Source organism: Patiria miniata, unplaced genomic scaffold (assembly GCF_015706575.1).
Source record: "Patiria miniata isolate m_02_andy unplaced genomic scaffold, ASM1570657v1 HiC_scaffold_22, whole genome shotgun sequence".
NCBI lineage: Eukaryota > Metazoa > Echinodermata > Asteroidea > Valvatida > Asterinidae > Patiria > Patiria miniata.
In genome coordinates this window covers 13,681,961-13,696,165 of record NW_024037061.1, presented here as the reverse complement: position 1 = coordinate 13,696,165, position 14,205 = coordinate 13,681,961, and the positions used below count along the sequence as shown (strand labels likewise).

At 41.9% G+C, this 14,205-nt stretch overlaps 1 protein-coding gene across 1 annotated transcript in view; it reads left to right on the top strand.

Annotated features, from left to right (window-relative positions):
- LOC119730227 (collagen alpha-1(XXVI) chain-like) overlaps nucleotides 1-14,205 on the top strand; it is a 35,591-nt gene that overhangs the window by 18,150 nt on the left and 3,236 nt on the right. Inside the window, exons 2-4 of the mRNA XM_038203023.1 lie at nucleotides 9,524-9,688; nucleotides 12,697-12,794; nucleotides 13,765-13,817. Coding sequence (XP_038058951.1) covers nucleotides 9,524-9,688; nucleotides 12,697-12,794; nucleotides 13,765-13,817 — 316 coding nt within the window. The remainder of the gene's footprint in view (nucleotides 1-9,523; nucleotides 9,689-12,696; nucleotides 12,795-13,764; nucleotides 13,818-14,205) is intronic.

Genomic DNA, 14,205 nt, shown 5'->3' with positions numbered 1-14,205 from the left:
TAAAGTTGCCTTATTTTAATAAAACGCAAATTGATAGTCCCACAAATCTACATAGCAGAACTTCGCTTGACAGCAATAGTTTTAACACATAAAGTGGTGCCATGATTAAAAAATTAAAAAAGTTATCCATCATCGGAGAAAGATTTACCTGAACAGTCTAGTGCGATGACGAATCTCATAAATGTTAAATTTCGCATTCTTGAAGTGGCCCGTGCTTCGAGGAAGTTTGTGACGGCATGCTTGGTTGAGTTAAAAGCGAGGCTTTGTAAGTTCAGGTCTCTTGAATGAGTATCATAGGCAATAGCTAATAAACTTTCATAGAACTTAGAAGCGACCTGAAAGGCGAGAGGGAGTCTTTAATTGGCTAGGTCTGCCAAAACATGGAGATTCAGTGCAGAAACCCAACGGAGAACTGCTTTGATAATGGACTGCATGTACGAGTAAAGAATCCACGCTGTGGTCGTCACCTCGTCTCTAGTCACTTGGGTCTTTTATCATTATCTGGTCCATTAGCGAAGTCGAAGTTCATGTAAACGAACAATCATAACACTTGTTAGTGGGCCGTTTGTTTATCAATTGGTCGGGCATCTTGGGAGTTAAGCCAAACCACAACACGCGTACGGTCCGTGCACATCGCAATGAAAACAAGGGCCGAGGGCTTTGGGCAAAAACCAAGGAGGTAAAGAACAGATCTACCCGCCCCTGATTGGGGTGAAGAACTGCAGGTTTGCAGATCCCTGGGGCAAACTTGTTCGTGATTCAACACTGGCATGAGCATATAGAATCAGTAAGGAAGGGGATCTCGTTTCGTATTCTTCTCAAAATATTTACACAAATAGATGAATTTGAAATAACACATGTCACCACAGGGTCCGAGTGGAAATGATGTCGACAAGAGGATTAAGTTTCTTGTCCAAATTGCTCCAAACAAATCACCGTTCTGAATGTCCAATGTTGCCCACTCTCCTATAAATCACTTTAAGGTGAAGCACATCACTATACATATCTGAACTCCGCCGATTACACCTCTATGTTCCGACACCCCTATGTTCCGACTGCACATATTCCTAAGCCTAACCCTAACCCTAACCCTAACCCTAACCGGGAGTAACACAATCTATGTTGTCGGAACATAGGGGTGTCGGAACATAGAGCATACCGCCGATACAAGCCAGCACGTGAATCGTGTCTTAGATCTGCTGATCAAGACTAATAATTTGGAATCACTGGTGCGTGCTCCATATGGGGACAGAGACCTTCCCAGTAATCGGGAGCAATGCTGTGGAATAGATTGGCATAGGCCTAATCCGTTAGAACTGCTTTAACAACTTCTTGCTTTAAATCGGCTCTGAAGACATATTTGTTCTCAGAGGCAACGCCATATTATTGTTTCTGGCATAATGCACTGCATAATTTATTGCTGGTTAGGTGTCCAACACACACGCGCCATGAGCATCCATCTGTGGATACCAGCGTGTACGAGTCATCTTCATTCGTTCATAATGTCCGACCTCAGCCATTCATAATGCCCGACCCCAGCCATGTCCGATTTTTAGCTCTGGCAGGAGCTTCTACATGTCACTTTGTGGTTGGTCTGTCTGTCTGTCTGTCTGTCTGTCTGTCTGTCCCCGAAAATTGACCAAATGTATGGTGCTCCATATGTGCCATCGGCGTCGCATTTTTCGGCGTCGCATTTTTAAGCTCTGGCACGGGATCGTTTTGATCGATTTCATACAAGACTTCTGCAACTCGGCCCATAGCTTATGGTGCACTGGCACTTGTTTTGTGTAGCGGAACATTTAATCACACAAGTTCTAAGTAGGAAACTGAGCTCGTAACTGTGGATCAGTCTAGTCTTGCAAGGGCAACGTGGGGGTCAAACGGCTTGTGGTGGATAAATCCACGATTTCAATTCAAGAGACGACGAAAAGCCCGTGTACACAACCCAGATGTCGTTGGCGCCATGTAACGTCGCTGGAGGGCGTAATAACCCCCGGATCTCGGGATAAATCAAATCCCGTGGCGGGTCTATTGATCAAATCCTTCTCCAGGATTTTCAACTGACCTCCCTTGAAACAACCTGTACCTCTACACTGCAGCTCCTTCTTTTCCATTTCCTCCAGAGAGTGAACACGAGTGGCGATGCACTCCCACTGACTAAAACTGAGGACCAAAAGTTTTAGAACTAAATTCATTCAATCGTATTCGACTTGGTTTGGTTGCTTCACAGAGGTCTTATCTCTGTGGTTGCTGTACACTATAAGAACTCCTGGGTCAGATTGACCCGGAATCTGACTCTAAATTTGCTCAGTCCTTTTCCGGGTCAGAGAGCACCTCTTTTGAGGTCACAAATGATGTTTTTTCCTTGGTCATTTTGACATAGAAAAGTGTCAGTGTCAATAACATTGATGGACTGAGGTGGCAGAGGTAATGTAGTTCATGCTATAGCTGTCCCTACCGAAAACACAATTGGAGGGTTTAGTGTTGATTCGTCTGCATGCACCATCCCAAAACAAACACTTCGATATTCGTGATAACGTGCAAGGTATTATCCAGCGATATAAATGTCATTCTATTAGTTGAAAGATGCAATGCATGCCTGTATACAAAAGAAACTATTTTCGACAAACCGCAAGAACTTGTCTCAAGACTTGAGAAAACAAAATTTGATCTAAAATCCACTGAACAGATCACAAAAATGAGAATATGGTGGTGTAGATGCAAGGCATTCGCCTGGACACGGAGGAACTCAGACTAAATCACTTTATCAAATAAAAACAGAGACAGACTGCAGACTCATACCTCTTTATCAGAGTCTGACCCCATTTCATACACCCACCCGGTTTAAATTATCATTGTATGATATACTTATAGGCCTATTGCTCAGACGGGACTTGAACCAATGACTTCCTGCTTATTACAGACGCCTTACATTTATTGTCTTAAAATTAAGAACCTTCAGCTAGTTACTACATCTAGTCGTAGGTAATATAGTTGTATTTGCAATCACAAAGTGGGAATTATCTCCCTGGGTTATGGCAAATGCCACACAAACGCAAGTCCATCGTCACTCACTGACAAGCAATAACACAGGGATTATTGTATGCACTAAACCGAATGAAGGTGAACTTGTCAGTCTGAAATGGATCGTGTCACTCATAGCTGCTTTGAAAGTTCCACCTTTTTTGCTTGCTGACAACTCTACCGTAATAGCTATCTGGCAAATGATCCATGTAAACTGAACATACATGAAGCACACATGCATCCTTTGCTTGACACGTAAGTTAGTGTTTCATGAGCGTATGTAGTTTGATGGATTATTAAGAATGAAAAGAAGCTCTTAGTTATTAGTCATCTGGGGGGTTCCTGAAGAGAACATGCCTCAGCTCAGTCCCTACTTAGAGACAACTTGCACTAGACCTTCGCAAACGGGAAAAGGGAGTCAACCTAATAAATGCCAGAGACGGCTTCCAGGTCTATGTAGGCTATAATTAGCTGGTCTACGCTTGATCGAAGAGCTTACACAAACGGTTCCCCATCTTCGTATATTCCTTGCCACGAAACTTTTTCTTTTTATTTCGCAGATTGGAATTGCCGTGGGAACAAAGTTAATCAATAACGTCCGTATGGTCTCGTCGTTGCGTCCTGTATTGCTTCGAAAATAGTACTCTCATAATTATTTCTAAAGACTTAAACTAGGGAGTAGCGATTTGTAGTGAAACTCACCCTTATTTTGTACTGCTAAAAAGAATCATTGAAATAATTTCACTCTGAAAAAATTGGTACCGGTTCCTAGTTTCAGTCAGTGGGAGTGAAGTTTCACTTGAAGAGTGAATTTATTAAATAAGAGAGTATGAAGTTAAGTATGGTCTGACTTATTTTTAAATTTTCATTTAAAAAGGAGGGCCCAACCTTGTACACGTGTCATTTTCAAAGATAGCTTCGACACACTGCAATCAATAAGCGTGGAAAAGGAAAAACCAAACTGTTGCTGTTAGGCCTATTCGTCATGCATCCACTGGAGTGAATATTTCGTCAGGATAACGACCCGATTGGAGCATTCTTTGAATAAATGTTTCCAATTTTCGAGATAACCTTCCCTGCATGCTTTGCGATCTCATACGTTGTGAGCCTGTGACCTGTGACATCGGTTTAAATAAATGTACGGTGGAAACACAAGCTATGGCATTGGCGGATCCAGGGGGCAACGGGGGCTATGCAATTAATAAATTGAAATGTTCAGTATCGTTCTCGCAAGCCATCAGCTACACATACCTTTTAGGTTTAATATTACGATGTGGAAATAACACACGACACTACATGTACATGTATATACTTCATCCCCTTGCCCTTTTTGAGAGAAAAAATGGAGCCCTCCCCCCCCCCCCCCCCGAAAATTTGGTTCTGTGTCCGTCCTTGAGCTCTGAGCGTTAAATGAACACATTTGACTCAGTGTTTATGTTCTGAGTGGCACCTTACTTCATCGCATTGTATCGTCTCAAAACTGTGCAAGACGGAAAGGGATGCATCCGGGCGATTAGAGCATAACCAGGTCAGCTTCTTACAAACCGATGCTGATAACCAGTAATCAGTCATCAGGGACAAATCCAGAAACCTGGACACACGGGGCTTTCCTTCTACAAATCTCCTTTAAATGAATTCAAGACTTCTGCAGCTATGGTCGCGGTGCTTAATATTTGGCGTTTAGAATGATCGCTTTTGCTGTTGCGGTCCTACCTATTTCCAGAGATGGATGACAAGTGACGAGTGTAAGAGATATATGGTAGGAGGCGTAGGTAGGGCAGATAAGATAACCCACCACAACATTCATTTCATATTGAAGAACTCAGCCTCTTAAGTATTGTTTATTAAAAGTGGAAAATTATAATTTAGTAGACACAATTTCTACGTCCAGTGTAAAACAAAATGTTATTAAACAAATAAGTAAAACAAATGTTTCAGCTGCTTCAAAATGATTTTCTGTTGTGTAAAAGTCACCCAGATTATCGGCAGAGGCGGACATATTTGAAATCGTTCACATTTTAAAACGTTTAACACGAGGAGTAATTCATGTATCACATGGTCTCAATTACTCCAACACATGATCTGTTCTAAAGCCTTTTACCCTGAGGACAAAATAATGTAAGCACATGAAATCAAATATCAGCGTGCAGCAAATATCAAAGAGGTCGGAGTGATATTCATTTCCCCGCCTAGAGGCTATCGTCTCACGAGCTGATGAGGTGCTTGTCTTGGATGGAAACCATCCCCCAAGCCCGGTAGTGCGTTCTGATGTCTTCCTTCCTCCTCAGACAACATTTCTGGTTGCATCTTATTCTAATGACGTGTATACTACTTCCAGAAATTACGTGCGAAAATATAAAGGTCGTGCTCTGCGTAAGAACATGGGGTTTTCAGCGAGTTTGTCTGTCGACAGAACAGAGGATACAGGACAGAGGATGCATCTATCAGTGTCTCTGTTTACGCCCTTATGAAAAATTGTAAAATCTCTACACTCTCCTTCACTGCACCACTTTAATATATTTTGAGGAGTTATATGTACAGCCGAGTGTTTGATATAAGCCTCCCCCAAAAAAATTAAATAACTGGCAATAAGGGCGATGTTGTACAAAGTATACATACAAAAAAGATCGACACCATAAATAATTTTGTAACATACAGCAGCAGAAAATGTCAAAACAAAAATACGCATGACACGTATACCTTAATTATTCAGGCCCAAAGGATATACACAATAAATACGAGGAGTATGTTTCCTCGCTCTACATGATAGACAGGAGGCCGGATGCCTATTAATATATAGGTTTTAAGTACATAATAGGACCTGCCTGAATAAAGTCTCATGTTTTACTTAAATACTATTCGGGTGGGTGTAACTCCGTGGTTTCAGCAACTTATAAGTTGCACGTTGCAGCTCAGGGATGGAGAGCCTGAGGTGGTGGGCATCGACAACGGGTATGAACCGAAGGAAGTGTGCATACAATTTTGACATTCTGTAAAATATGCAATGACTGACATTCAGTCTTCAAGATACGAGCTTCGAAGATTTCCTTTGCCGGGAGGAGCTTCTACAAATATTTTGCGGGTATTTCCCCGTCAAGGTCAAGGGTCACGATAACTCGCAACTCCAGATGTATTAATGTAGGCTTGACGCATGTTATCAGGGCCAGGCGGCAGGGTGACATGGCCTGTCACTTGATAATGAATGTGTCTGATTGCAGGTTATTGCCTTTGAGGTAATGTCAAGACTCTCAGTCATTTGACAAGAACCTTTGTGTCAGTTTAAATCCTTAGAGTGCATTGGTAAGCTAGGTGCGGGTAAATAGAAGCGAAGGTGTGTGTTGACCTCAAGTTATCATCAGCAGAGATATCAGGGAAATGCAAATGAGCCAGGATTTGTCAGAGTGATACTTTTAATGGCCATACAGACCAGAAGGGTTGAACTTTGAAGGGGTCAATAACCCCACAACCATAAAAAGTTAATGTGTAAATATTTTATTTTGGATATTATAAATATCTCTTATAAAGTTGTGTTTAACGTGCACACGTTGGTTTCCTTGTTCATCTATGTTGGCTGAACGACACTTCCTGGATTTTAACCAGAACGAAGCTTTAAACCCAAACAAACGAATAAGAAATCTTCTCCAGTCAGGCCTACACCTGCGCAATCACATTTGTATTATTGAAAGATTTTTTTAAAAACTTTTGTCAACATCTTTCAACTCCAAGACGTCAATTCTCAGCATGCAGGAGATCATTATGAATGTGCCTACACAAAAACCCTTTCCAGGGGAAATAATGCAAAGGGAGCAGAAGGTGACATCACTGACATGATTATGCAAATTATTGCAATGACATAATCAATCGAGCGCACCTTTTCCGAACGGAAGTGAACAACAGTCATACATTTTCCCAAATTCCAAGGCCTCCCCTCAGTGATGCAGTCGCAGCTCCCAAAATGCCCCGGGAGGAACGGCGCTCTGGGCCCGTGGGAATACCTGTCAGATTCACGGTCGGGGGTTCGCGGACGTACCATCAATTCGACGGTCATGACTTTGCAATCCACGCGTTTGGGATGTTTACATTGAGAAAAGCCACCCAGAATTACGGGGAGGAATAACTAACATGCCTTGGAACTGTTGAAAGAGTTCATTTTTATGGACTTCCTATAAAAAGAGCATTTCCATTTGCTACCATCAGACATGATTGCATGACTGTTCACGTATATAGCTGCAAGACAGTGATAACCCTCGCAATTATCGCTTGCAAAATGTTCCAGCAGTGAGGGTGAATACCTTTAGTCGTCATTACTCGAGCTTCGTCATCAGAACGAACATAGAGCTTTTAAAGTGATTTGGTACGAGTTAAGCTTTCGTCTGTACGTTCTGTCTTCGCCTAGTTGAACAAATTGAAACACCAAGGAGCCTGCTGTTGTTTTAAGCTCTTGATCCAGAAAGCGCCAGCCAAAAAAACCCTTTAAAATACTCAAATCGCATGCTATAAATTATAGCATTATATCAGATCCACTTCATCGATGCGAATTTCAGTTTCTCCTTTACACGAAAGATGCATGAAACGAAAGTCAAGTATTGATCAACCTACCCCAGACCCGTGCATATCATTACATGTAATTATACATGTTGTCATGGTCAACTCACACAATAATGTCTCTTTCCATCTTTCAATGCCAGGAGCATTTGCCCTGCCACGAACTCAAATTAAGGACACCTTGTCAAAAGGGTCGTTGGGACCAATCGAGGTGATCCAACGTCTCACTCTCCGATTCGTACCCTGGCGCTGCTACTAGTTAGCATGACACTTGTTTCCGTCACGCCAAATTTACGCTACCCTGCAATATGCATCAAGGTGAAGGTAATCCAGTCATCCCGTATATAACCCCCTCCCCCTAACACCCCCCCCCCCCCGGTTTATATAGCAACGGCAGACAGTAGTTACTAAGGAAACATAACTTTCACAAAGAACGAATCACAGTGTCGGGGTTGTGGTTTCCCCTTCCTCGGTGATGACGTTAGCATCAAGTTGTGTGCCTGACTCATCAGCACGGGATTATCTTCCGCGGCCTCTACAAGGCACCCTCTATAACCAAATGGAGCTCGGAGGGGCGCGTCTGAAGACGTTTAGTCACTGCTTGCAGTGGGAGTACCATCGTGGACTTGCCAAGTTCACGAACTTGACCCTTTCCCAAAATAAGGTGTGTACACCGAGTCAGGGCTCAATTTTATGTCTCTGCTAAACCACGACATTCCGCGCTTACGATCACCATTAATGTGCTACTGACAGTGCTCGCCGAAACATTCTGCGCTAACCTTGTAAGCACGGAATCCTTAGTTACGGGATGTACGCATAAGCCAAAATTCCTCGCCAACCCGTGAAATACGTTTCACTTAAGCACGGACATTTCTGCTACACTATAAGCAGGGTTTTTTCGCTAAACGTAAGCAGAGCCATGAAAATAGGCCCACTGCAGGTCCGAAATTCGCTAAGTGCTAATCAGAAAATGTTTCATGATCGCTCAGTCATACCAAATTCAAAAGCTCAGCCACCATCAGAGACAACATACCACACGACACCTCTGGCAATACATTATTTTTGCCTATAGTGAGGAGCAGCACATTACCCCTTAGGCCTATGCCGATTTCAAAAAGTCATTAACCATCAGCCGAAGAACCAGTAATAAGCACTGAGCACAGGAGAGTTTTCTGGTTCAGTGTTTGACTATCAAATAGTCATATAGCGAATTTTTGTTCCCTTGTAATTTTCGTTCCCTTGTATCGAAGAAAAAAACCCGAAGAAAACAACTAAATGCGTTTATTATGGGTCATCAGCTAATATTAATTTGCCACGATATGAAGGCGGTAGTAAATCATTCTTTATTTCATTAAAAAAAAATGTACACAAAACCCAGGACCGGTTTTAGAATCTAAAACACATGCTGAGTATACACACAACGAGAAAGACAAAAAACATACTGGTACTAAACGATAAATTACTATCAAATCATAAGTTCGTTAAAATGTCACGGGCAAACTTTGTCGATAAAATGGTACAATAATATTCATTAAAATGTCATAAGCAACATTTTTGGTAGGTCAGTAAAAAACCTAAAATGGTAAAATGCAGACAAATTTATTTTTACTATCTGTCAAGAACTGACACACACGGGCATTAACAGAAAGGGGCGGGGCATCGATTGATGGAGGGGCGGGAAACACAAGTTGAACACACGCTTTTTAATTCAGAAAAAAGTACTTCTTCCTTTTCGAAAACATGTCGAAAACATTTATTTCCTCTCTATTAAGGCAACATGAACAATAATGCCACAACAAAACTGAGGCATGATAAACCAGAAGTGGAAAAACGGTGCATGTATAAGGCTTGTATGAGTTGGTCGTCATACAACCCTTTCAAATTTGATCCACGTTCGCCAAAGAAAGAGAATAGTGAACCGAATTTCTGGTTTGTTTTGATTTTCGCTGTCCAGGGGAAGCAACTGGTGCGACTTCGTGGTGACACGGCAGGTGTCCTGCATGATTCGCAATGGTACAGAGATGTACGTCCAGCGAACCACGCCCGACTGGTGCAAGTATCAGCTACACTCGCTCTACGGGTCATTCGGCAGGAAAGATTGTGACAAGACCTCATATAGGTGAGTATATTCAAGCCACCAATCACAAGGCGTAAGGGTACTAGCGGCTACTTACAAAGACACATGCAGGTAAAGAGAAAATGAATCTGTTGATATTTTTGCTGGAACTATGAGATAAAATTGTGAGAAGGGGGGAAGCATGATTTTGGCAAGTTCCACGGTATTTTGCAAAATGGTAACTTACAAAGAAATGGGCCTCTGACGTATAATCAGAAAGCCTGTGAAATGTTTATCAAATAAACACAAGTCCCGTAATCGTAACGTTTTCTGAAGCAATGTGAAGAGAATACAAGTACATACAAACGTTCTATGCATCATCTTTATTCGTAAAAGTTTCTGACGTCAGTGACGCAATGCCATCCGATCATTGTCAATGAAGGAGCAAGGTCGATTGGTCGAATAGCTTACATACACAGTGCATTAAGTATATCAGACCGAGTAAGTGCCACCGTTATCTGTTGGCCATACTTTTAATTCTTCACAGATCGTATGAATCCTTAACTGCGATAAACACACAAACCCTGTACAAAACCGAAACATGTACAGCTTGAGTATTTTTCTCTCTTTCTTTTAAGGGGGGGGGGGGCAGGAAGCTCGGACTGAGCCTTGTCAACGCAAACGTCAAACTTTTCAAGTCTGAAAACCACGTCGTTTTTTTGTTTCGTCGTACTCGACCACAAAATGTTCAGCTTTGAACAAATGAGCCAACTTTGATCAAAAGTGCACAAACAGCCTTCACTGACACATTCACAGAGGTTGTCCCTATAGGCCCCATATTACAATCATGTTTGATGCCAATGTCAATAAAATTGAACTTCGTGTTAATACGTAGGCCTATAATGTTAAGCATGGTCGAGAAACAAAACCAACGTCCCGCTCGGGTGCGCACCATGTACCGAAATACGGACTTCTGATTCTGGCTGTGCAAACCTTCACCTGTAATCGTTTTTGGCAGAAAGCAGCAAAATTTAGCCTCCTTGGTTTCGATCATTTCCCAACTCCTTCGAGAATTATAGGCCAACTTCTGTCTGTTTGAGAAGTCATAGCTCCAAGCCAAAATTGCCAATGTTCTCACGTTTACCCAGATTTTCTGTATATAGTGCACGCATCGTATAGGATAATGTGACAAAGGCACTTTTACCAAATGTAGAACAGCCACTTGAAGGATGGCTAACACTTGAAAGTAGTCCTAGAATTATCTCGCATTTAAATTTCTCTCTGGAGAAAAATGTACTCTATCGAGAGAGGGCGGTTTAGTTCGAAGTTGGTAATACGACAATCGGTTGTTCAGAAGCCTATATCGTTATACCACACTTTTCATTGAACGGAGAAGGTGTACGGAAACCAATATCTCCCTCGAGCAAAGCCATTTAATACGTCAACTTGTTTTCTGGCCCTGGGAACAACGGGCTCTTTTATTCTTGTATAATTTTTCAGGTCATTCTGAATCTAATTTAAAGTTGGAATATTTTGCCAGCAGCATCCCCGAGGTATAAGATAAAGAGCAATTTTTGAAATGGAATTTGCCCATTATGAGGTTAAAAGCAATTGGAGCTGAGGGCTGTTTTCCAGAGAACAAAGTGCGAAAGGAAAACACAGAAGGCGATTTTGGCAACTGGAGCAAGAAACTAACAGGACAACAAAAATAATCACATTTTTCGAGGAATTTCTATAAATTGTCGGAAAATATATATGCTTTGCTCTACTGAAAGGTTCCCTGTAGTGAATGTTGTTGCCTCCAAAGCCTGCAGTCGAGCCATCACAAGTCCACAAAAGTCCGTTACAAGTCAATCACAAGTCATCAAGTCCCAAGTCTATGTAAATGAAATCTGACAAGGGATTTCTTTTCTTATTGTTCATCCCCCGGGTTTTTTTTGGGGGGGGGGGGACTGGAGGGGACTACATGTGTGATCTAGTTGTGATCAGACTGATGGTGTACTTATGATTGAATCGCCTGCTGGATTCGGCCCTTATAGATGCGGGAGAAAGAGTTGAAGGAGAGGATAGACGAAAGGATGAATGGATCACGCGTTGTAATTCCACCCACAATGATGCTGAGCATTAAGTTAGCAAGAATGCTCTTCGTCATGGGCGTAGAGAGGAGGCTAGCTCAGTCTCCTTGAGAACCAATTTTAAACAAATGCATATTATGGCCAATCCAACTCCAGAAAGAGGGAGAAACAAGCCAACACAAACAAGGACATTTATCAGATTGTATTTACATCCTCAGATTTTCCTTGAAACCTGTCCTCACACCGTCTAAAAAAATGCTTTGAAATTCCTCCGCCTCGGGGGTATGGAAGCAGAGACACAGACATCAGGTCCCATATATCATAATCAACACGGCCAAGGGTGCAGCGACCCCTACTTGGTCCGATTCTGTCAAGGGTTGTTACCGCTGAAAGCCCAACCGTCACCCCTTTAGTGGCACCCTTTCAATTTGAGGGGGGAGTTGACTGTGAAATTGGGGCGCTGACAAGTTTCTGGCGGCGTGCCATGATAACGAGTGTCGTGGATGATCGAAAAAATGTGTGCGTTCATCCATTATTTTTAAAGCTCCATGGTTCATCCGTGTAAATAAAAGACTTTGACGTCTAGAATTAAGTAGGAAATGAGCATTTTAAAACGATGCCATGGAAGTTATTTTGTCTAATTGTCGAAGGCGTTGAATGGTTTGAACCCTACCCCATCTTGAAAAAAGTGATGAGAAAGATGTACGTCTATAGGCCTATAATGTTTCGACAGTAGCCGTCTGTATCGTCTGGTTTGTGTGCATTGTTGCTTTTTCATTTCTCGTGCAACTGAACAAATTGTTCCATGTATCGTTACGGCATATTTTGTGCAATTCCCGCGAAAAGGGGTGGTCCACAAGCAGTATTTTACAGCTTTTAACACCATTTGGGGAAAATACAGTGACAACTTAAGTACATTTTGTTAAAATCTATAGCCACTGTGAACCAAAATATGTAATTTGACGTTTCCCTTCTTCTTTGATCATGTCTTTAAAGGATAATGTTCCGTCCCAAGTATTATGTCGGTCTCCGTACCGTCGAGACAACAGAACGTAGATGCTGCCCAGGATTCAACGGACAGAACTGCGACAGAGGTTGGTATAGGCTACTCTAAACAGTATTTTTCCCCCCTTTTTTATCTCACCTTTACCTTACCTCTGGAGCAAAATTGTTTTGGCCGTTATGTTCTGCATTATTTAACGATAAACTCTTGCAGTCGTTCCAAATTGTTAGCTCTACTACATTTGCCAGTGTTATAAAAAGAGGGTGTAGTCTATGCAAAACTCACCGCCGTATCTTCCATTCGTTGTGGCTTCCTTGTCAAGAATGTGAGACATAAGTTTCACGCCCAACGCCTCCGCACAGCATGATGTTGCAGAAAGAGTCCACACCACTGTACCAGTGCTCGGGGGTCCAGTCAGAAAGGGTAACAAGCAGGATACTTGACGTGTTGAGGATTTGAGGCCAAAGCGCTATCACTTCTTACATTGCTGCTTGACAGCCTATTGTCATACATGTATTTGCTTTCAAACCGAGTTGTACATGGAAGCTTTTGTCACGCGTCTGGAGGGTGTTCATTCAGCCATCATCTGTCGAGATTATACTTTGGGCCAATCAGCGAGGCGCGCGTGCTGTATGCAAATTAACAAGTTTGTTACGTTTGGACACCAGTTGATTGTCCAACGCACAATCGTTTTTTTCTTCTGCAACCAAATACACCTCTTGACACAAAAAAGTGAATATATTTTTCATCGATGAGTCTACGACTTGATTAAACACCATTTAAGACACAAATTCACTCACGTGATGTGTTTCACGCATGCGTATTAAGGTAAATGACTTAACTAGCCCACAGACATGGCATTGCAGAAGATAATTTTGGGTCCAGCGCTTGGTTTTGGGAGGCAATTGTTGAGTGATATACTTAAACCACGAAATTGAGCCAAACTAATTTGTATAATTCAAGGTTTTAAAAATGTGCTTTTTATAAACTAATCTGTTGAACTTCCGTTTCCATCTCGCTGTTCCTCCCATTTTCATACTCGTAATTTGTACTCTTTACAGTATGCTTCAATTGCACCCAAATAGATGAGTTACGCCAAAAGGTCGACATGTTGGTGAGTTTTAAGAACATGCAAGACAACTAATTAAATAAATGAACAAATAAATGCAGATAACTGTAACAGGCCACAAAATCCAGGCTTTGTCTCTGGCTTCAGAGACTTATTCCCAAACCTCATGTACATACAAATTACAACGTATATAAGATTTGGCGTTTTTGAAGCCGATTATAGCAATATCTGGCCAGAGACAACTTCGAACCTCCCCTACAGAAAACCAGCTGCATCAAAGAATGACAAAGCTTTTCACATACGAGCACACAAATGAATGAAAGCACTTGTGTGATAAATATTGTTCAGAATTAGTATTTTGTGTCGGTGTCCTATTCCTACACTTACAGAGCACTTCAAGTTGTGATTGGATGTATATAATTACGTAGAAATT